The following is a 22,945-nucleotide window of genomic DNA, read 5'->3' on the forward strand; positions in this document are numbered from 1 at the left end:
GGGGCGAGATGCTATGACTTGGAGCCCAGCCTCATCTCCACCCAGGGTGCCCTCAGATAACACCCAGGACGCTACAGCCACCCCTGCCAGGGACCTGCTGCCTCAGCTGTGGTCCCACGGTCACCAAAACTCCAGCCACCCCAGGCGTGGGCTCCTGTGAGTTCCAAAGCACACTCCCCTCTGACCGGCCAAACGCTTTAGCCCAGGGTACTGCAACCATGCGAGCAGCAGCCATGTGAGCAGCCTGCCCCATCCAAGGAGCAGCAGCCCCAAGACCAGCCTGCCCACATCTGAGGAGCAGCAGCCCTGCAAGCAGCACGCCCCCATCTGAGGAGCAGCAGCCACGTGAGCAGCCTGCCACCATATGAGGAGCAGCAGCCCTGTGAGCAACCTGCCCCTGTCCAAAGAGCAGCAGCGATGTGAGCAGCCTACCCCCATCTGAGGAGTGGAAGCCAAATGAGCAACCAGCCCCTATCCGAAAAGCAGCAGCCACACGAGCAGGGCACCCCCATACAAGCAGCAACAGGCACATGGGGCCTGCCCCCATCTGAGGAGCAGCAGCCATGGAAGCAGCCCAACCCCATCTGAGGAGCAACAGCCACACAACCCGCCTGCCCCTGTATGAGGAGAAGCAGCCCCGTGAGCAGCCTGCCCTCATCCGATGAGCAGAAGCCGCGCACAGCCCATCCCTGTCAGAGGAGCAGCAGCTGCACGAGCAGCCTGCCTCTGCCAGCCAGAGGAGCCACCACTGCCGTGAGCAGTGCCTACCAGAGGAGCTGCCGCCAACTGAAGAAGAGCCGCTGCCACCACCGCCCGAGGAGCAGCTGCTGCCCGAGGAGCCACTGCTGCCAGAGGAGCAGCCCCCCCAAAGCTCAACACCTAGATCCTTCTATGAGAGAAAAAATGGGGAGACAAAGAAACCCCCAAAGGAAAGGAGGAATCACCACAAAAGTCGCTAAGTGAAATGGAGGCATATAATGTCAGAAAAAGAATTCAGAATAAGGGTCATACACTTCATAAACCAGATGGATGAAAATATCAACTTATGTAAGAATCAAGAAGAAATAGAGAGTGATATAGCTGCAATAAAAAACAACATGGAAAGTTTCAACAGTAGACTAGGAGAAGCGGAGGACCGAATTAACAAATTAGAAGACAGGGAAGCAAAACACACCCAAACTGAACTGCAATTGGAGAAAAAAATTAAAAAACAGGAAGAGAGCCTAAGGGAGCTTTGGGACAACATGAAACAAAGCAACATATGAATAATAGGGGTGCCAGAATGACAGGAAGAGGAACAAGGGTTAGAAAACTTATTTGAAAAAATAATGTCAGAAAACTTCCCTGAGGTGGGGAAGAAAAAAATCACACAAGAAGATTCCAAACAAGAAGAATCCAAAAAGACCCACATCAAGCTACATAATTACAATGGCAAACGTTCAGGAAAAAGAATCTTAAAGGCTGCAAGAGAGAGACAGAAAGTTACGTACAAGGGATCTCCCATTAGATTATCAAATGATTTCTCAACAGAAACGCATCAGGCCAGAAAGGAATGGAAGAAAATTTACAGAGATGCAAAGCAAGAGACTGAATCCAAGACTACTCTACCCAGCAAGTCTATCATTCAACATTGAAGGAAAAATAAGGAACTTCACAGACAAAAAAAGGCTAAGTGAGTTTATCACTACCAAGACAGAAATGCAAGAAATGCTAAAGAGACAAGTGTAAAAAGAATAAGTAAAAAGGGAAGAAGGAACACAGGCACAGAAAATAAAAATGGCTACAAACAAGTACCTATCAATAATAACCTTAAAAATAAATGGAATAAATGCTCCAATCAAAAGACATGGAGTGGCTGAATGGATATAAAAACATGACCCATGTATATGCTGTTTAAAAGGGACTCACATGGACTGAAAGTGGAGGGGTGGAAAAATACCTTTCAGGAAATGGAAATGAAAAAAAAAGCTGGGGTAGCAATACTTATATCTGACAAAATAGGCCTTAAAGTGAAGGCCATAACAAGAGATAAGGAAGGCTACTTCATAATAATACAGGGATCAATACAACAAGAGGATGTATCCCTGGTAAACATATATGCACCCAATGCAGGAGCACTCAAATACATTAAAAAACAACAACAACAACTCCTGGAAGATATCAAGGGAGAGATTGACAACAATACAATCATACATAGTAGGGAATTTTAATATACCACTGATATCACTGGATAAATACTCTAGACAAAAAATCAGCATCAATCCTAAATGACTCACTAGATCAGATGGACTTAATTGACATCTTCAGAATATTTCACCCCAAAGCCACAGAATATATGTTCTTCTCAAGTTCACATGGGTCATTTTCAAAGATAGACCACATATTGGGTCACAGGCAAAGTCTTTCCAAATTCAAGAAAATTGAAATCATATCAAGCATTTTCTCAGACCACAATGGCATAATATTAGAAATAAACTACAATAAAAACAATCCAAAAAATTCAAACACTTGAAAGCTTGTTTAATAGCATGTTATTAAACAATGATTGGGTTACCAAAGAGATCAAAGAATAAATTAAAAACATCCTGGAAACTAATGACAATGAAAACACAACAATCCAAAATCTGGGACACAGTGAAAGCAGTCCTGAGAGGAAAGTTCATAGCTCTACAGGCCTGCCTCTATAAACAAGGAAAAATGGTAATAAATTATCTAACTCTACAACTTAAAGAATTAAAAAGAGAGCAAAAGGAAAGCCCAGAGTGAGCAGAAGGAAGGAGATAATAAAGATCAGAGCAGAAATAAATGACATAGAGACAAAAAAAAAAAACCCACAACAATACAAAACGTCAATGAAACCAAGAACTGGTTCTTTGAAAGGATAAGCAAGATTGATGAACCTCCAGCCAGGCTCACCAAGAAACAAAGAGAAAGTACCCAAATAAACAAAATCAGAAATGAAAGAGGCAAAATAACAACAGACTCCACAGAAATACAAAGGATTGTCAAAAAAATATTATGAACAGCTCTATTCCAACAAATAAGACAACCCTAGAGGAAATGGACATATTCCTAGAAAAATACAACCTTCCAAAACTCAATCAGGAAGAATCTAAAAATCTCAATAGGTCAATATGTATGGAGGAAATTTAAGTAGTCATAAAAAAGCTTCCATCAAAAAGGCCCAGGCCAGACAGTGTCACAGGGGAGTTTTACCAAACATTCAAGGAAGAACTAAAACCTATCCTCCTCAGCTATTCCAAAAAATTCAAGAGGAAGGAACACTTCTAAGCTCATTCTATGAAGCCAGCATTACCTTAATACCAAAACCAGATAAAGACTACAATGAAAGAGAATTACAGGCCAATATCCCTCATGAACATAGATGACAAAATCCTCAACAAAATTCTAGCAAATCGGATCCAGCAGTACATCAGAAAGATCATACACCATGATGACGTAGGAATTATCCCGGGGATGAAAGGATGGCACAATATCTGCAAATCAATAAATGTGATACTTCACATAAACAAATTGAAAGAAAAAAACCACATGGTCATATCAATTGATGCCGAAAAAGCATTCAACAAAATCCAACATCATTTCTTGATAAAAACCCTCAGCAAAATGGGAATAGAGGGGTCATACCTCAACATAATAAAAGCCTTATATGACAAACCCACAGCCAACATCATACTCAATGGGCAAAAAGTAAAACCATTTCACCTAAGAACAGGAATGAGACAGGGATGCCCACTTTCACCATTCCTGTTGGACATAGCTCTGGAAGTGCTAGCCATAGCAATTAGAAAAGAAGAAGAAATAAAGGTATCCAAATTGGAAAAGAAGAAGTAAAAAATTGTCATTATTCGCAGATGACATGATACTGTACATAGAAAACCCTAAAGACTCCATCAAAAAATTTTTAGAATTAATAAATGAATTCAACAGTGTATCAGGATACAAAATTAACATCCAGAAATCTATGGCCTTTTTACACACCAATACTGAACTTACAGAAAGAGAAACTAAAAAAAAAAATCCCATTTACCACCACACCAAAAAAATTAAGATACTTAGGAATAAACTTAACTAAGGAGGTAAAAGACCTATACTCAGAAAACTACAGGACACCAAAAAAAAAAAAAAGAGTTAGAGAAAGACATAAACATATGGAAGAACATACAGTGTTTATGGATTAGTAGAATCAACATCATTAAAATGTCCATACTACCCAAAGCAATCTACAGATTCAATGCACTCCCCATTAAAATACCAAAGGCATATTTCACAGACCTAGAAATAACTCTCCAAATATTCATCTGGAATGAAAATTAAAAAAGACCCCAAATAGCTGCAGCAATCCTGAGAAAGAAAAACAAAGTAAGAGGGATCTCAATACCAGATATCAATCTGTATTACCAAGTCACTGTTCTCAAAACAGCCTGGTACTGGCACAAGAACAGACATATAGATCAATGAAATAGAATACAGAACCCAGAAATCAATCTAAGCCACTATGCTCAATTAATGTTTCACAAAGGAGGCAAGAGCATACAATGGAGTCAAGACAGTCTCTTCAATAATTGGTGCTGGAAAAATTGGACAGATACATGCAAAAAAAATGAAACTAGACCACCAACTTACACCATACATAAAAATAAACTCAAAATGGATAAAGGACTTAAACATAAGATGGGAAACCATAGAAATATTAGAGGAATCCACAAGGCAGCAAAATCTCAGACATATGCCAAAGCAATTGCCGGAGGCCGGTCCAACCTTGCTGCTTGACGCAGTCGCTGCAGGAAAGAGGCATCTGCACAGCATGTGTTTCAGTGGACCTGGCGTATGTAGCATACTGTTTTTAATATGTTTGCTCCCTTTAGCACCATGTGTTTTAACCAAGGTCACCTCTCCGAGAAAGGTTGTTTCCCCAGGTGGGGATCTTTCCCTGAGGTTGGGGAGGGGATACAACCCCTTAATTAAGTGCCAGGCGGGTAATTAAGCTACATGGTCTTTACTCCCTGGAATGGAGATGAGAAACACCTTAACCCTTGTAATAGAAATTGACGGGATTGGAATCGGCTGGTATAAATACGGATGTAATAAGACAATAAACGTCAGATCCTCATCAGTTCCTGACCAGAACTCCGACCAGAACTTTGGCTGGAGATCCTGGCTATAGGTCCTGGCTAGGCTGCTGACCAACTGAAGGCTGTCCGTGTCATTCCTTCTTCGCCGACTCCGTCCACACCTTTGGGGACCCCTGGACCTGCTGGGATTGGACCCCAGCAAGCAATATCTTCAGCAATACAGCTCCTAGGTCAATGAAGACTAAGGAGAAAATAAACAAATGGGACTACATCAAAATAAAAAGCTTCTGTACTGCAAAAGAAACCATCAACAAAACAACAAGAAAACCCACTGCATGGGAGAACATATTAGCCAATATTATCTCCGACAAAGGTTTAATCTCCAGCATTTACAGGGAACTCATACAACTTAACAAAAGGAAGATAAACAACCCAAACAAAATATGGGCAACGGACCTAAATAGATACTTTTTGAAAGAAGACATAAGGAAGGCCAAGAGACGTATGAAAACATGCTCAAAGTCAGTAATCATCTAAGAGATGCAAATCAAAATGACAATGCAGTACCATCACACACCTGTCAGAATGGCTATCATCAACAAATCAACAAATGACAAGTGCTGGCGATGATGCAGAGAAAAAGGAACCCTCGTGCACTGCTGGTGGGAATGCAGACTGGCGCAGCCACTGTGGAAGACAGTATGGAGTTTCCTCAAACAACTAAAAATGGAACTCTCATTTGACCCAGTGATCCCACTTCTAGGAATATATTCCAAGAAACACCAATCAGAAAGGATATATGCACCCCCATGTTCACAGTAGCACAATTTACCATAGCTAAGATTTGGAAACAGCTTAAGTGCCCATCAGTCAATGACTGGATTAGAAAACTGTGGTACATCTACACAATGGAATACTACGCGACGGTAAAAAAGAAGGAGTTCTTACCATTTACAACAGCAAGGATGAAACTGGAGAGCATTATGCTAAGAGAAATAAGCCATTCAGAGAAAGATAAATAACACATGATCTCACTCATTTGTGGAATATAATGAACAACATAAACTGATGAACAAAAACAGATCCAGAGACAGAGAAGCATTGATCATACTGTCAAACCTCAGAGGGAATGTAGGGGAAGGTGTGGGTAAGGGGGAGAGATTAACCAAAGGACTGGTATGCATGCATATAAGCCTAACCAATGGACACAGACACCAGGGGTTGAGGGCATGAGTGGGGGGCAATGGGAGAATAAGGACACATATGTAATACCTTAATCAATAAAGAAAAATAAATAAATATTAAAAACACCAGAAACACCAATCAGAAAGCATATATGCACCCCTATGTTCATAGCAGCACAATTTACAATAGCTAAGATTTGGAAACAGCTCAAGTGCCCATCAGTAGATGAGTGGATTAAAAAGTTGTAGTAAATTTAAACAATGAAATATTACGCAGCAGTAAAAAACAAGGATCTCTTACCATTTTAGGTGGCAAGGAGGGACCTGGAGAGTATTATGCTAAGTGAAATAAGCCAGTCAAAGAAAGACAAGTATCACATGATTTTACTCATTTGCGTACTCTAATGAACAAAATAAACTGATGGACAAAATGGATCCAGAGACACAGAAGCATGGAACAGACTGTGGAATCTCAGAGGGAAGGCAGGAGAGGATAGGTGGATGGGAAGAGATCAACCAAAGAATTTGCATGCATATATGCATAACCCAAAGACACAGATAATAGGCTTAAGCCCTGGGGCAGAAGATAGAGGCAGTTTAGAAGAGGTTGACTGGGGGAGAAGAGGGCATATGCAATATTTTCAACAATAAAGATTTAAGAAAATAAATACATAAAAGACAGGGGAGAATCCCTTGATAAATAGAAGTAAAGCAGTTTTGGTTGTTTTCTAATATCTGAATGAATACTATAAACAAAATGAAAAGAAAAAGTACATCCTAGGGGAAATATTTGTAAAATACATTACAGTTAACAAAATTAGTAAGAAACTTTTACAAGTCAACATGAAAATATTGTAAAAGAAAATGATAAAAAAGTCTTCAAAACATTAACACAAGTGGCCCATAAATATATGAACAGTTGTTCAACCTCACTAGTGTGTCTTTACTAGCCCCAGCCCATTTGGCTCAGTGGATAGAGCATTGGTGTGAGGACCGAAGGGTCCCGGGTTCGATTCCGGTCAAGGGCATGTATCTCAGTAGCAAGCTCCTCCCCAGCCCAGGCCCTGGTCAGGCCTCATGCAGGAGGCAACCAATCGATATGTTTCTCTCACATCGATATTTCTGCCTGTCTTTTCCTCTCTCTTTCACACTCTCTAAAAAGCAATGGCAAAATATCCTCGGGTGAGGATTAAAAAAAAAAAGGAACTATACACTAGTACAAGTTTTTAATAGGCAAATTGGCTAGACTTATCAAAATATTTAAAATGTGTATATTTAGCAATTTCCCTTCTAGAAATTTAACCTAAGAAAAAAATATGAGATGTGAACAACAATAATGCCCTTATCAGTATCATTGGCAAAGAAAAACATTAGAACTAGCCAATGAATTATTATTATTTAGAGTTAGTAAATTATATATAAAATGAAATTCCCTGAAACCATTAAAAATTATTGTAATTGACACGATTATGTACATCCAGATCAAGACAAAAGAAATTATTCCTCCAGCTGTTGGGAGGGTCATTGGCAGATAGCCCTCAGCTGTCAGCCTTCTCTGGGAACTGCCCTCAGCTAAAGAGATTGACAAATCTCAAGAGTTACATACCATTCCAAGGTGCAGCTTGCATTCAATATGCAGTCAATGCTGGGGAAAGATTCAACCCCTTTGCTGAATAGGTTTTCAATATCTTGCTCTCTCTCTTCTTCTGGCACCCCTATAATTCGGATGTTGGTTTGCTTGAAGTTGTCCCAGAGGCTTTAATATTGTGAGTGGAAGTTGTGCTTACCCTGGAAAGGGAGTTTCAAATTTTAAGAACCACGGGGATAGGAGATAAGGTCTTGGGCCTAAGGAGTCCATCATAAACTTCCACTGGAAGGCTGTACTCTTCATAAAAGGTTGGACCAGAAAAAACTCTGCATCTGTGGCACATCAAGAAAGTTTATCTCTCTCTAAGTCCTAGATGGAAGAAAACAGTTCCTCTGAGAATTATATCACAGATCTGTAACTCACGTGAGTTTTACGTTTTAATTTACCTGCATATCTGGGCAACCTTTACTTTGAAGCCATTGAGAGAAGCAAAGAAAAGTTGCATTGCAGGGATGCTCCCACAACATATACCACAAGACGTTTTCACAGAATTTTTTTAAAGGCCCATTAAAAATATATTGCAAAAAAAAACCAAAAAACAAAAAACAAGCCCTACAAGAATAAATTATCTACCACGAGTGAGAGTCAGTAGACACAGTCACCAGCAAGATTAGAATACTGAGAATCAGATTCCAAGATGATGGGGAATTAAGTGGAAGCTACACTGACACTCTGCCAGGACCAAATTGGAATTACAACTAAACTATAGAAAAACCATCCTGAATAATCAACTGAAGACTAGCTGGAAAGAACTTTGATAACCAAGGACGTAAAGTGGAAACTATATAGAGGCTGGTAGGAAGTGTAGAGGTGCAAGAGGGCTGGCCAGGCTACCAAAGCCAGCAGCTGAAGTTTCAGAGGGATATCTCAGCTGTGGGGGGTTCCCACTGAGAACTCTGGGGTCTAAACCCAAAGATGGACTACCCAGCCCAGAGCACCAGAACTGAGAAAGTTGTCCACATAGCTAGATGAACCTTTAACCAGACTCATCAAGAAACACACTGATGAATAGCCTGGCCAGCATAGCTTAGTGGTTGAGCATTGCACTATGAACCAGGAGGTCATGGTTCAATTTCCAGTCAGGGCATATGCCCGGGTTGCAGACTCGATCCCTAGTGTGGGGCATGCAGGAGGCTGCCGATCAATGATTCTCTCTCATCATTGATGATTCTATCTCTCTCTCCCTCTTCTTTCCTCTCTGAAATCAATTAAAAAAATATTAAAAAAATAAACAGATGAATAATATAGAACCAGAGATAGGGAAACATGGAATTGACTGACAAATATCTGAGGGAAGGGAGAGAGAGGGGTAGAAAGATATTAACCACAGAACTTATATGCATATATGCATTACCTATGGACACAGAAAATAGGGTGGTAAAGGCCTGGGGCGGATGGGAACCAGGTGGAGGGAGGCAATGAGAGGAAAAAGGGGACATCTTTAATACTCTCAACAATAAAGATTAAAAAAAAAAGCTCCCATCAAACAAAAGCCCTCATCCAGACAGCTTCACAGGAGAGTTTTACCAAACTTTCAAAGCACAACACCTATTCTCCTCAAACTATTTCAAAAAGTCCAAGAGGAAGGAATACTTCCAACCTCTTTTTCCAAGGCCAGCATTACTCTAATTCCAAAACTAGATAAAGACACTACAAAGAAAGAGAATTACAGGCCAATATCCATGATGAACATGGACACTAAAACCCTCAACAAAATATTAGCAAATCAGATCCAGCAATATATTAAAAAGATCATACACCATGACCAAGTAGGATTTATTCCAGGGATACAAGACTGGTACAATATTTGCAAACAAATAAATGTGATACATCAGATAAATAAATTGAAAGACGGAATCACATGATCATATCAATAGATGCAGAAAATGCATATGACAAAAATCCAACACTCATTTTTGATAAAAACTCTCAGCAAAGTGGGAATAGAGGGATCATACCTAAACATAATAAAGGCCATATGTGACAAACCTATAGCCAACATCATACTCAATGGGCAAAAACTAAAATCATTTCCCCTAAGAACAGGAACAAGATAGGGATGTTCACTTTCACCACTCTTCTTAAACATAGATCTAGAAGTCCTAGCCACAGCGACCAGACAATAAAAATAAATAAAATGCAACAAAATTGGAAAAGAGAAAGTAAAACTGTCATTATTTGCAAATGACATGACATTGTACATAGAAAACCCTAAAGATTCCACCAAAAACTACTAGATTTAATAAACAAATTGGGCAATGTAGCAGAATACATAATTAACACCCAGAAATCAATGGCATTTTTATACACCAGAAAGAGAAACTAAACAAACAATCCCACTTACCACTGCAACAAAAAATTAAGACACTTAGGAATAAACTTAACCATGGAGGTTAAAGACCTATAGTCAGAAAACTACAGGATACTGAAAAAAGTGATAGAGGAAGATATAAACAAGTGGAAGAATATACCATGTTCATGTTTGGTAGAATTAACATCATTAAAATGTCCATACTACCCAAAGCAATCTATAGATTCAGTGTAATTCCTATTATAATACCAATGGCATATTTCACAGATCTAGAACAAATACTCCAAAAATTGATATGGAACCTAAAAAAACAAAAACAAAAAAAAAACAACAAAAAACATGAGCAGTGTCAGCAATCTTGACAAAGAAGAACAAAGTTGGACACAAAGTTATACTACAAAGCCACTTTAATCTGGTACTGGCACAAGAACAGGCACATAGATCAACAGAACAGAACAGAGAACCCAGAAATCAACCCAGGCCATTATGCTTAATTAATATTTGACAAAGGAGGCAAGAGCATACAATGGAGTAAAGACAGGCTCTTCAATAAATTGTGCTGGGGAAATTGGACAGGTACACATACAAAAAATGAAATCAGACCACCAACTTACACTATATACAAGAATAAACTCAAAATGAATAAAAACCTAAAGGCAAGTCGTGGAACCATAAAAATTTCAGAAGAAACTATAGGCAGAAAAATCTCAGACATCTCTCGTAGCCATATATTTGCTGACACATGTCCTAAGTCAAGGGAAACAAAGGAGAAAATAAACAAGTGGGACTACATCAAAATAAGAAGCTTCTTCACAACAACAACAAAATCAACAAAATGAAAGGGGACCCTACTGTATGTGAGAACATATTTTTCAATGATGTAAATGAGCATTGGTTGTAAAAATCAATAATGAGGATGATGAACGATTTAAGGATATAAAAACAACAATGGAAGGGCATGGTTTGGTTAAAACTTTCTAAGTTATTGAATTATTTTAAAGGAATAATGAAAAATCAATAGAAATAATGAAAAACTTTAGACATTTTAAGAAAAAAAACCCAAAACAAAAAACATAATGTAGTATAACTTCCAAACTAGTAGGAATAAAATAATTTAAAAATTGACTAATCCAAAAAAAGCAAGAAGGGAAAAAAGCATAGTAAAGGACAGAATAAGAGAAAAATCCTATAATAACAAGATATAAATAAATCCAAATATATTATTAAGAACCATAAAGGTGACTGGACTAAAAACTTGTGAGTTAAAGGCACAATATTGGTTGTATTTAAAATCCAAAATTTAACTAATTTCTGTTTATAAAAGTCAAAACCTGTAACTTAAGGGCATGGAAATTGATGGGAAAATATGTGGTAGGCAAATACTCGCCAAAGTTGATATAGATATGTTAATGTTAAGCCAATGATCCTTTAAAACAGGGGTGGGAACCCTTTTTCTGCCAAGGGCCATTTGGATATTTATAATTCACGGGCCATACAAAATTATCAACTTAAAACTTAGCCTGCTGAAATCATATAGGTTTCAAATGTACATTTATATGGATTCTGCCATACCACCCTAAATATGCCTGATCGCGTCTGATCTCAAAAGCTAAGCAGAGTCTGGCCTGGTTAGTAGTTGGATGGAAGACATTTTAACTATTAATTCTTTCAGTCCATTACCATGTAATATGTTTTCATTTATTTGTGTATTCCTAGATTTATTTTATCACTATACTATAGTCTTCAGCGTAAACATCTTTTTGGTTAAATTTATTTTTTCTACTTATTTTATCCTTTTTGATGAAATTTGAAATGGGATTTTTCTTCTTGTTTTCCTTTCTGAGTGTTCATTATTATTATGAGCAAACATTACATATGTCCTTACTGAAAAAAAATTAGCCTGCTGTATTTGGTCAAGCATTTAATTAACTCACCCCTAATGCCTTGGCAGGGCCAGACCAAATGATTTCACAGGCCTTATATGGCCTGCGGACAGAACATTCCCCTCCCCTGCTTTAAAACAACAAATATTTTAGGGATAAATTGTGTCATAGCATACTGATAAAGGGAACAGTACACCAGAAAGATACAGCAATTCTAAATCTGTTTGCACATAAATATATTGCCTCAAATTATATAAAGCAAAAATTGAGAGAATTATAAGGTGATACTAATAAATCTATCATCAGTGGTAAATTTTTAATACATCTATCCATGTTGATAGTGAAGACAAAAATTAACAGGAATGTAGATTTACATGACACAATTTAAAAAAAAAACTTGAATTGATATACAGGGTGGAGTAAAAGTAGGTTTACAGTTGGGAGCATGCAAAACAGAGTTTATTTTTGTATTATTAACTATTAATTATTGTTTTGTTTTCCATATAAACAACTGTAAACCTACTTTTGTCCCACCCTGTGTGTAGAATTCTGTGCCCAATAACTACAGAAACCCATTCTTTAAAAATATACATAGATCATTAAGCACATTATTTTATCATAATGCAGTAAAATTAGAATTCCCAGAAACAAAAAGATAATAAAAAAATAATACACTGGAAATTAAAAGAAAGTAGGTTATAAAATCACTAGGTGTAATATCATCCCATTTAGGGAAAAATAGTATCTATGTTATGCATTGGGGGAAAAAGGTTGGAAAGAGCCACTAAAAATGGTAAGATTTTCTTGTCTTGATGGTGAATTTTAGTTTTTCTTTATTTGTATTTATTTTTTAAAAGAATGTTTATTGATTTTTAGAGAGAGAGGAAGGGAGAGGGAGAGAGATAAACATCTATGTGAGAGTGAAACATGGATCAGCTGCCTCCTGCATATCCCCAAGCAGGGATCAAGCCCACAACCCAGGCATGTGCCTTTACTAAGAATAGAATTGCAACCTTTTGGTGCACTGGAGGATGTCCAACCAACTGAGCTACACCAGCCAGGGCTTTGCTTTATTTTTAAAGAGATTTTCTGTATTGTTAGAACTTCCTGCTTGGAGTATGACAGCATGGAATTTCTCTTAATTAGAAAAAAATTAACAATGCATTTTATTTAAGACTAAAGGTCCGGTGCACAAAAATCTGTGCACTTGGGAGGGTCTCTCAGCCCGGCCTGTGCCCTCTCACAGTCTGGGACCCCTCAGGGAATGACCACCTGCTGGCTTAGGCCCGCTCCCCGGCGGATTGGGCCTAAGCTGGCAGTCAGACATCCCTCTAGCAGCCCAGGAGCCCTTGGGGGATGTCCACTTGCCAGCGGGGAGCAGGCCTAGCTGCAGTCATACATCCTTAGCGCTGCTGAGGAGGCGGGAGAGGCTCCCACCACCACCGCTGTACTGGCAGCTGTCAGCCTGGCTTGTGGCTAAGCAGAGCTCCCCCTGTGGGAGCACACTGACCACCAGGGGGCAGCTCCTGCATTGAGCATCTGTCCCCTGGTGGTCAGTGTGTGTCATAGTGACCAGTGATTCCCAGTCGCTCTGCTGTTAGGGTCAATTTGCATATTACCCTTTTATTATATAGGATAGAGGCCTGGTGCATGGGTGGGGGCTGGCTGGTTTGCCCTGAAGGGTGTCCCGGATCAGGTTGGGGGGTCCCGCTGGGGTGCCTGGCTAGCCTGGGTGAGGGGCTGAGGGCCGTTTGCAGGTCGGCCACAGCCCCTTCAGGGTGGGGGTCCCCCCTGGGGTGCCTGGCCAGCCTGGGTGAGGGGCTGATGGCTGTTTGCAGGCTGGCCAAGCCCCCCAGCAGGGACCCTCACCCCATGAGGGTGTGGCCATCCTGGGTGAGGGGCTGATGGGTGTTTGCAGGCTGGCCACAGCCCACAGCCACCCAAACTCCCAGTGTTGGCTGGCTGGAAGCAGGTATCTGGGATTTATTTAGCTTCTATAATTGAAATTTTGTTGCCTTTTGCCGGAGGCCACAGCCAGTTAGAGCAGACGGGAAGCTTGGCTTCCTCCATCGCCGGGGCAACCAAGCCTCCTGCTTGCTCCAGCTCCGTGGCTGCCGGCCACCATCTTGGTTGTGTTAATTTGCATATAGTCGCTCTAATTGGCTGGTGGGCATGGCTTGAGTGTAGCGAAGGTAGGTCAATTAGCATCTTTGTCTTTTATTAGTGTAGATTACATGTAGAATAATACTTTGCCTGGGCTGTTGCAATAGTCTCCTAACTGGTTTCTCCATTCCCATTCTTGACTCCCAAGACACTCTTTTCCCTAAAGCACTAAGGATAAAATCCAAATTTCCAAACGTTAGCCTGCAATGTTCTATATGACATTGCTCCAGACCACATTTCCAGACTTACTTCCACTCACACTCCCCAGGTTCACTCTACTCCAATCACCCTGGCTTTCATTTCCTTGAACTGTCCAAGTTTTTGCCAGTATGGTTCTTCATTATTTGCTACCCCTGGCACCTAGAAGTCCTACTGTTCTCCTTCCCCCAACACTCTCTTTGCCTGGCTAAGTCCTAGGTATTCTTCATGTTTCAGCCAAAGTGTTAAATCCTTAGGAAAGTTTTTTTCTGCTCTCCCTCCCCAGAGGTTTGGTTTCTCTGATAGATATTCTTAATGTACCTATTTTTTTTCCTTCACAGCAGTAACAATAAACTTGAAAATATATGGTTATGTGTTTACTTGGTTATTGTTTGTCTCCCTTGCTTAACTGGTTTTTGTTGTTGTTCCTCATCTTCACCTGAGGATATTTTTAAATTGATTTTTAGAGAGAGTGGAATGAAGGGGAGACAGAGAGAAACACCAACATGAAAGAGACACATTGATTGGTTGCCTCCCGTACTGGTCCTAACCAGGGCAGGGGATCAAGCCTGCAACCGAAGCACATGCCCTTAACCAGAATCAAACCAGGAACCCTTCAGTCTGCAGGTCAATGCTCTATCCACTGAGCCAAACCAGCTAGGGACTTGCTTAACTGTTTTCTCTGTGAGGACAGACCATATCTAGTTTGCTATGGCTATATTGACAGTTCCTAACATAGTGCTGAGTGGATATTTGTTGAAAGAATGCATAAATGAGTGAATGAATAAATTATTGAATCTTCACAAGTTTTACTGGAAATTATGGACCCAAAAGTGAGGTAAAGAAGTTTGTGAAGGAGAAGGCTAATGATATGCCACAATTGTGGTTTTAACTTCCAATTCTGGTAAGAGCTAACATTCATTGAAAAATGCTGACAAGATAAATTTCCTTTTGCCTTCTCTTTTCCTACATTTACTTTAGCAGACTATTCCTCTTTAAAGGGAAAAATCCCGTGAATTAGCTTAAAGACAAAACAACAATGACAACACAGTTGTTACTTCTGAGGCCAAAAATGCAAAGACAGTGAGCTAGGATGATTTGTAGATGGGTATAAATTAGTGCATCATATTCCATTGTCTTAAATCTCTGTTTCATTATATAATTGATACAGTACGACATAACCAAAGCCCAATTCAAGTTGGCCTGGATATGTTCTATCTTCACTTCCAGGGACAATTTATACATTCACTCAGCTTGAGTAATAATGGTTTCTGTAATTAAGGCCAGTAAATAGGAAAAATATACATTTTCCCACTTACTGTTGCTTCTCTAGAGAAGAAAAATATTGGTTACTGCTTAGGCTTGTTCAAGAGTTTACACTTTAGGGTGTAATCTTAAATTCTTAAAATACATCCTTTAAAAAAGATGCGAAGAAAGCAAAATAGGAGGCTCTTTTAATCCTGCAACATCATGGATTTAAATTCAGATATTAGCATCCTTTCAGTTAATCGCACCCTCAACTCTTTTTAAAAAAATGTTTCTTTAAACTGATTTTAGAGAGAGAACAAGGGAGAGAGAGAAAGAAAGAGAGAAACATTGATATGCACCTGACTGAGGGGATCAAATCCACAACCGAGGGATATGCCCTGACCTGGAATTGAACCCACAAATCTTTTGGTATATGGACGATGCTCTAACCAAACAAGCCATCCTCAACTCAACCTCCACAGAAGAAACTCATGGTGGTAATTTCTATGTCAAATTCTCTTCAAGAGCTTAGATTTTTAACACAACCACTTTTTCTAAAATCTCAGCCTTCTCCTTTGATTTGATCTACTTACAAACTAGATGCTTGGTAGTTATCTATATAAGTAAGTGCAGAAAATATCTGCTTGAGTATTTAGTGCCTTAATAGTTCACATAGAAGGAATAAGTATCTTTCATTTATTCATCTTTTTTCAAAATGTACTCCCAGGTAACACCACAGTTCTATGATAATGTGTGAGGCCAAGTCACAAAGCTTTAAAATATAATTTATTCATAAATAATTCTGAAATAAACTTATGCAATGCAATAGAGAAGAGGTAGGGGGCATTGGCATAATTCATAAAAATAGGTATGTCCAATTAAGAATGAAGATAGAAATGAGAGAATAAGATTTGTAAATGCATCACACTTTTCTTTATATTCCTTTTAAATTTCAAGGATTTCAATTACTAAAGGTAAACACAGTATCCTGAAAGGTATTGCTAATAATTATTAATGCATAAAATGAAAAATATTTTTGTCTAATTAGATCCAAACATGGAGAGCAGGACTGATGAAGCCAAATAATACCATGTGCTCAAGAGTATTTCTGATTCAAGTAAAACATGTGGCTAGCATGGTATATTAACTATTTATGATCCTTTGTTATTTGTATACTAGAGGCCTGGTGCACGAAATTCATAAACTCAGGGTGGGGGTCCCTCAGCCCAGATTGGGAGAGGGTGCAGGCCAGGCGGAAGGACCCCACCAGTGCAAGATTGGGGCCAGGGAAGGATGCAGGAGGTTGGCCAGCTGGGGAGGGACCGTGGGCATGTCCGGCCCATCTCATTCAGTCCCTATTGGTCGGACCCCAGCAGCAAGCTAACCTACTGGTCAGAGCGTCTGCCCCCTGGTGGTCAGTGCAAATCATAGCGAGCAGTTGAGTAGCCTTAGCATATCATTAGCATATTACGCTTTGATTGGTTGAATGGCCAACCAGATGACTGGACACTTAGCATATTAGGCTTTTATTATATAGGATACCAGAACACTTTTGAGAGCCTAAACAGAGAACACTAAATCATTTGATCAGATCAATGAAGAGACAACAAATACACTTTTCTGATGATAATAAGGCCAATTGCTATGTAACTGACTGTATCACAGTATAATTAATTGGCTTAAGTTCTTAAGACTACTGAAATAAGTAGACCATCCATTTCATGGTCTTATCTCAATTATTTAATTGATCATGTAGTAGTCTAATGGTTAACCTATAAATTCTATCTAGCTATCACTATAAAAGTGGAATAGCTTATTAGTATGAGAAAACTATATTTTCTATCAGAGTGGCAGAATGACTGTAAATGATCAGAATCCTATATAATGAAAGTGTAGTATGCAAATTGTCCCCTCTACCCGGAGTTCTTCTGGGAGTTTGACCAGGGGGTGGGGCCAGCCAGGGGAAGGGAGGAAGTACCTGGCCAGCCACTGCCAGCCACTGCCAGCCACTGCCAGCCACTAGGGACCTTACTAGTGCACAAATTTCGTGCCCTGGGCTTCTAGTATTAGTGTAATTTTATTTAGGCCCTTGCTAAAGTATGTTAGAATAATAAAGAGAAAAGAGAAAATATTAACCATTTATTTTTTTATCAGGGCTATTTTGCCATGTTTCTCCCTTACTCATGCAATTTTAGAAGAAATTAACAAAATCCAACTCTCTTTTCAAAGTTACAGTGACTTCAAGAGTTTCAGTTTCCAAGATATAGGAAGCTTTGGCACTGCTGCAATCCACAGGATGGGGAAAGTTCAGCAACAATTTCCTAAACAAAACAAAACATAGATAGAATGAGCTTCATAAGTGATAGAAAGAAGACATCACTTTTAAGAAGGCAATGGAGAAAGCAAGTTATACCATTAGAACATTATAAACCAGAAACAAAACAAAAAAACACACACCAATATTTAGACAGTACTAGTACTAGATCAAAAGTATGCCTAAATAACACAAATAGTATGACAGTTTTTTGGCTTTAAAAACCCAAGCATTGCTTTTTATTTCCCCCTCTTTTTTTCTAAATTGACCTCATTTTGTATGATATAAACATAGTCTCAGGCTATGTTTATAGACATAAAAATAGAACCATTGCCACCTTTAAGTTGGTTGGATAGATTTGTTGACAGCCATACTTATGTGTGCATGGATTGTGGATAGTTGACACAAATCTGAAAATTGAAATGGTTCCACAAGAATTCTGCTAACATAACTTTAGGCTGAGTCTCTAAGGCCTGGAATGATTTCAATTCCAGGTCAATGAGAGTGCTTCTCTCTGCTTGTTTCTTGTTCTTTCTACTATGCATTAACAAAAAGTCCCAATGAGGGATTGCTGGGTTTATTTTGCAGTGGATGGCTCAGTTTCTGGATAGCTTCATGCTTTAGATGCATTGCTGGGATATGACATCCATAATTCTGCCATAGTGATATTAATGTAAATTATGCATGGGGTTGGTACATGCTGGTATCTGAAGAAAATTAAATTCATGAAACACTTGGTACCTCACATTCTTGATAGAGAAGGCTTAAGTATCTCTATAAAATAGTGGACAGAAAAGCTCTTTTACAAGTTATAAGGTCTAAATCAGTAGGAATTTTGATATTTTTAGGGGTACTTATTGAATACTTGTATAAATAACTAGTATTTGTCCCTAACTGGCTTTGCTCAGTGGATAGAGCATCGGCCTGTGGACCTAAGGGTCCTGGGTTCGATTCCAAGCCAGGGCAAATACCTCAGTTGCAGGATCCTCCCCAGCCTGGGTCCTGGTTGGGGCGCATGCAGGAGACAACCAATTTCTGTGTTTCTCTTACATCGATATTTCTATATTTCCCTCTCTCTTCCACTCTCTCTAAAAATTAATGGAAAAATATCCTCAGGTGAGGATTAAAAAAAAAAGAACTAGTATTTGAAAACAAAAACCTTGAAAAACAATTGCTTCTTTACTGATTTGCAGACCTAAATTCAGGACACTGGGCTCATTAAAAGTATTTGCCACACATCTACAGAAGCTGAAGAAGAAATTTTATGTGACTTTTATTTTATTCCAGATATATAGAATCGGAGAACCACCTCCTTTTACCTTAACTAATGAAATCATGAGGTATTTTAATGTAGCCTTTAATATTTGATATCTCAAAAAAGTAGGTGCAGAAACATTTAGAGTCCATCTTTTTAAATATATTAACAATATAAGTTGTGCTACAGTTATATTTGCTTTATCCTTTATTCTACAAATTATAATATATTCACTTTAAAAAGAAAGCAAAGTTCAATGGTAGTAGCTTCACTGCACTGAAAGACAACTATAAATCACCTGAAGAATAAGTTCCAATGACAATATACACTTCCCTGTCCAGAGAGAAATAAATTTTAAAAAGACAGTTAGTGGCCATTGGAATGATCCATCTATCCCTGCATTTCTGTCTAGTCCTTAGTTATGGCTTTACATAATACAATTTTGAATAATACAACCTGTGTAACTTATTTAGACTCTTAGGAGAAGGAACGTATTTTTATCTAATCTGTTTTACTGTCTCATATCTGAGATTTATATTTAAACAAAGCAAAATTTTTCCAAATACTTAACCAGTGAAGGATAGGAATGTATCTTATCTTGGTGTCCCCCCAGTATCTAGCAGAAGAGTTTATAAACATTTGTTGAGTGAATAAATAAATGAGTGAAAAGCAAACTGGTCACCACAAAGTGATATTTGAATAACTACTATAGATTAGTAATTAGTACTATAAAATGTGAACCAACATTTAAACCCAAACCCCTCTGCCTTTACATTGATAATGTATTTGTATTTTAAGAAGCTAAAGTTTAGACACTGGTCAAATATTTATCCAGTCCCAATTTTCACTAGGAATTATGTAAAGGCAGACAATAATATATGAAAATAAAAAAATATCTATACAGTGAACATTAGAGACTTGCATGCTCACATTTATAATGGAGAATTCAAGATGATGTTGCTTGCAAGAGATATACATAAAGGACAATCTTGCTCTGTGCATACTTACATAATGCAATTTTTATTTTATGTAGTTAATAAATGCTTTGATTTACATATCTGTGTAAAACACAGACATGGTCTTTTTTAAATTTTTAATCCTCACCCAAGGATATTTTCCCATTGATTTTTAGAGAGAGGGAAAGACAGAGAGAAATATCGATGCGAGAGAAATACATCCATTGGTTGCCTCCTGCATGCGCCCTGACCAGAGCCTGGGCCGAGGAGGAACTGCAACTGAGGTACATGCCCTTGACCGGAATCGAACCCAGGACCCTGAGTGGCCAATGCTCTATCCACTCAGCCAAACCGGCTAGGGCAAAACATGGCCTTTTTAAGGTTTTCTATTAGAGATAAGATATAACTATTTTCAAAGAAAGTGCAGAAATAGCTTCTGAGCTGCAATTCACTATTCTATTTAGAAAACTTTAGGTATTGATGTCATGGAATATCAGTCAACTATCAAGCTGAATTAAAGGAGCACAGCAAAGGTGAAAATAATCTAAAGCAGCACTCAACTAAAATTAACTTATACTTGTCTTTAGAATGTGCCTTTATTATCATGTTCAAGGAATTTGATTATGATATTCTTATAATTCACTTAAAAAAATGAGTGGTAGCAATAGTTATATCTGACAACATATACCTCAAAGCGAAGGCTGTAACAAGAGTTAAGGAGGGCCACTTCATAAGACTAAAGGGAACAATTCAACAAGAGGATATAACTCTGGTAAACATATATGCACCCAATACAAGAGCACCCAAATACATTAAAAAGTCTGGAAGATATCAAGGAAGAGATCAACAGCAATACAATCATAGTAGGGGACTTTAATACCCCATTCACAGCAGTGGATAAATCCTCTAAACAAACAAAAAAAATCAGCAAAGAAACAACAATCCTAAACGACTCACTAGATCAGATGGACTTAATTGACATCTACAGAACATTTCACCCCAAAGTTACAGAATATACATTCATCTAAAGTGCACACAGGACATTTTCAAAGATAGACCACATATTAGGACACAGGCAAAGTCTCTTCAAATTCAAGAACACTGAAATCATATCAAGCATCTTCTCAGATCACAATGGCATAAAATTAGAAATCAACTACAATAAAAACAATGAAAAAATCAAACACTTGGAGGCTAAATAGCATGCTATTAAACAATGATTGAGTTACCAAAGAGATCTACGAAGAAATAAAAAGCATCCTGGAAACAAATGACAATGAAAATACAACAATCCAAAACTGGACACAGTGAAAGGAATCCTGAGAAGGAAATTCATATCTCTACAGGGCTACCTCAAAAATCAAGAAAAAATGGCAACAAATGATCTAACCCTGCAACTTAAAGAATTATAAAGAGAGCAGCAAGAAAATCCCAGAATAAGCAGAAGAAAAGAAATAATAAAGATCAGAGTGGAAATAAATGACATAGAGACAGAAAAATACAAAAGATCAATAAAACCAAGAGTTGGTTCTTTGAAAAGATAAACAAGATTGATGAACCCCTAGCCAGGCTCACCAAGAAAGAAAGAGAGACTACTCAAATAAACAAAATCAGAAATGAAAGAGGTGAAGTAACAACTGACCCCACAGACATACAAAGGATTGTGAAAAAAATACTATGAACAACTCTACTCCAAAAAACTGAACAACCTTTATGAAATGGACATATTCCTACAGAAATACAAGCTGCCAAAACTCAATCAGGAAGAATAAAAAAATATGAATAGGCTGATCATTGCTGATGAAATTGAAACAGTAGTCAAAAAAACTTCCAGCAAACAAAAGCCCTGGACTAGACAGCCTCACAGAGGAATTTTACCAAACAGTCAAAGAAGAACTAAACCTATCAATTTCAAACTATTCCAAAAAATTCAAGAGGAAGGCACACTTCCAAGCTCTTTCTATGAAGCTAGCATTACCCTAATTCGAAAACCAGATAAGAAAGAGAATTACAGGCCAATATCCCTGATGAACATAAGTGCTAAAATTGTCAAAAAAAATTCTAGCAAATCGGATCCAGCATTACATTAGAAAGATCATACACCATAATCAAGTGAGATTTATTCCAGGGATGCAAGGCTGGTACAATATCCGCAAATAAATAAATGTGATACATCACATAAACAATTTGAGAGACAAAAATCACATAATCATATCAATTGATTCAGAAAAGGCATTTGACAAAATCCAACATCCTTTCCTGATAAAAACTCTCAGCAAAGTGGGAATAGAGGTATCATATCTCAACATAATGAAAACCTTATATGAAAAACCTACAGCCAACATCATACTCAATTGGCAAAAACTAAAACCATTTCTCCTGAGAACAGGAATAAGACAGGGATGCCCACTTTCACCACTCCTGTTCAACATAGCACTGGAAGTGCTAACCAAACTGATCAGACAAGAAGAAGAAATAAAAGGCATCCAAATTGGAAAAGAAGTAAAATCGTCACTATTCGCAGATAAAATGATATTGTACATAGAAAACCCTAAAGACTCCACCAAAAAACTACTAGACTTAATAAATGAATTTGGCAATGTAGCAGGATACAAAATTAACACCCAGAAATCTATGGCTTTTTTTATAAACCAATAATGAACTCACAGAAAGAGAAACTTAAAAAATC

General features: G+C 38.3%; 1 protein-coding gene across 2 annotated transcripts in view; it reads right to left on the reverse strand.

Moving 5' to 3' along the window:
* Positions 1-17,895: 17,895 nt before the first annotated feature.
* PIH1D3 (PIH1 domain containing 3) overlaps positions 17,896-22,945 on the reverse strand; it is a 62,550-nt gene continuing 57,500 nt past the window's right edge. For both annotated transcript variants that reach the window (XM_014459639.2, XM_014459633.2), the window contains exon 7: positions 17,896-18,052. In XM_014459639.2, coding sequence (XP_014315125.1) covers positions 17,923-18,052 — 130 coding nt within the window. In that variant the 3' untranslated portion in view covers positions 17,896-17,922. The remainder of the gene's footprint in view (positions 18,053-22,945) is intronic.

Source organism: Myotis lucifugus, unplaced genomic scaffold (assembly GCF_000147115.1).
Source record: "Myotis lucifugus unplaced genomic scaffold, Myoluc2.0 scaffold_2, whole genome shotgun sequence".
Taxonomy (NCBI): Eukaryota; Metazoa; Chordata; class Mammalia; order Chiroptera; family Vespertilionidae; genus Myotis; species Myotis lucifugus.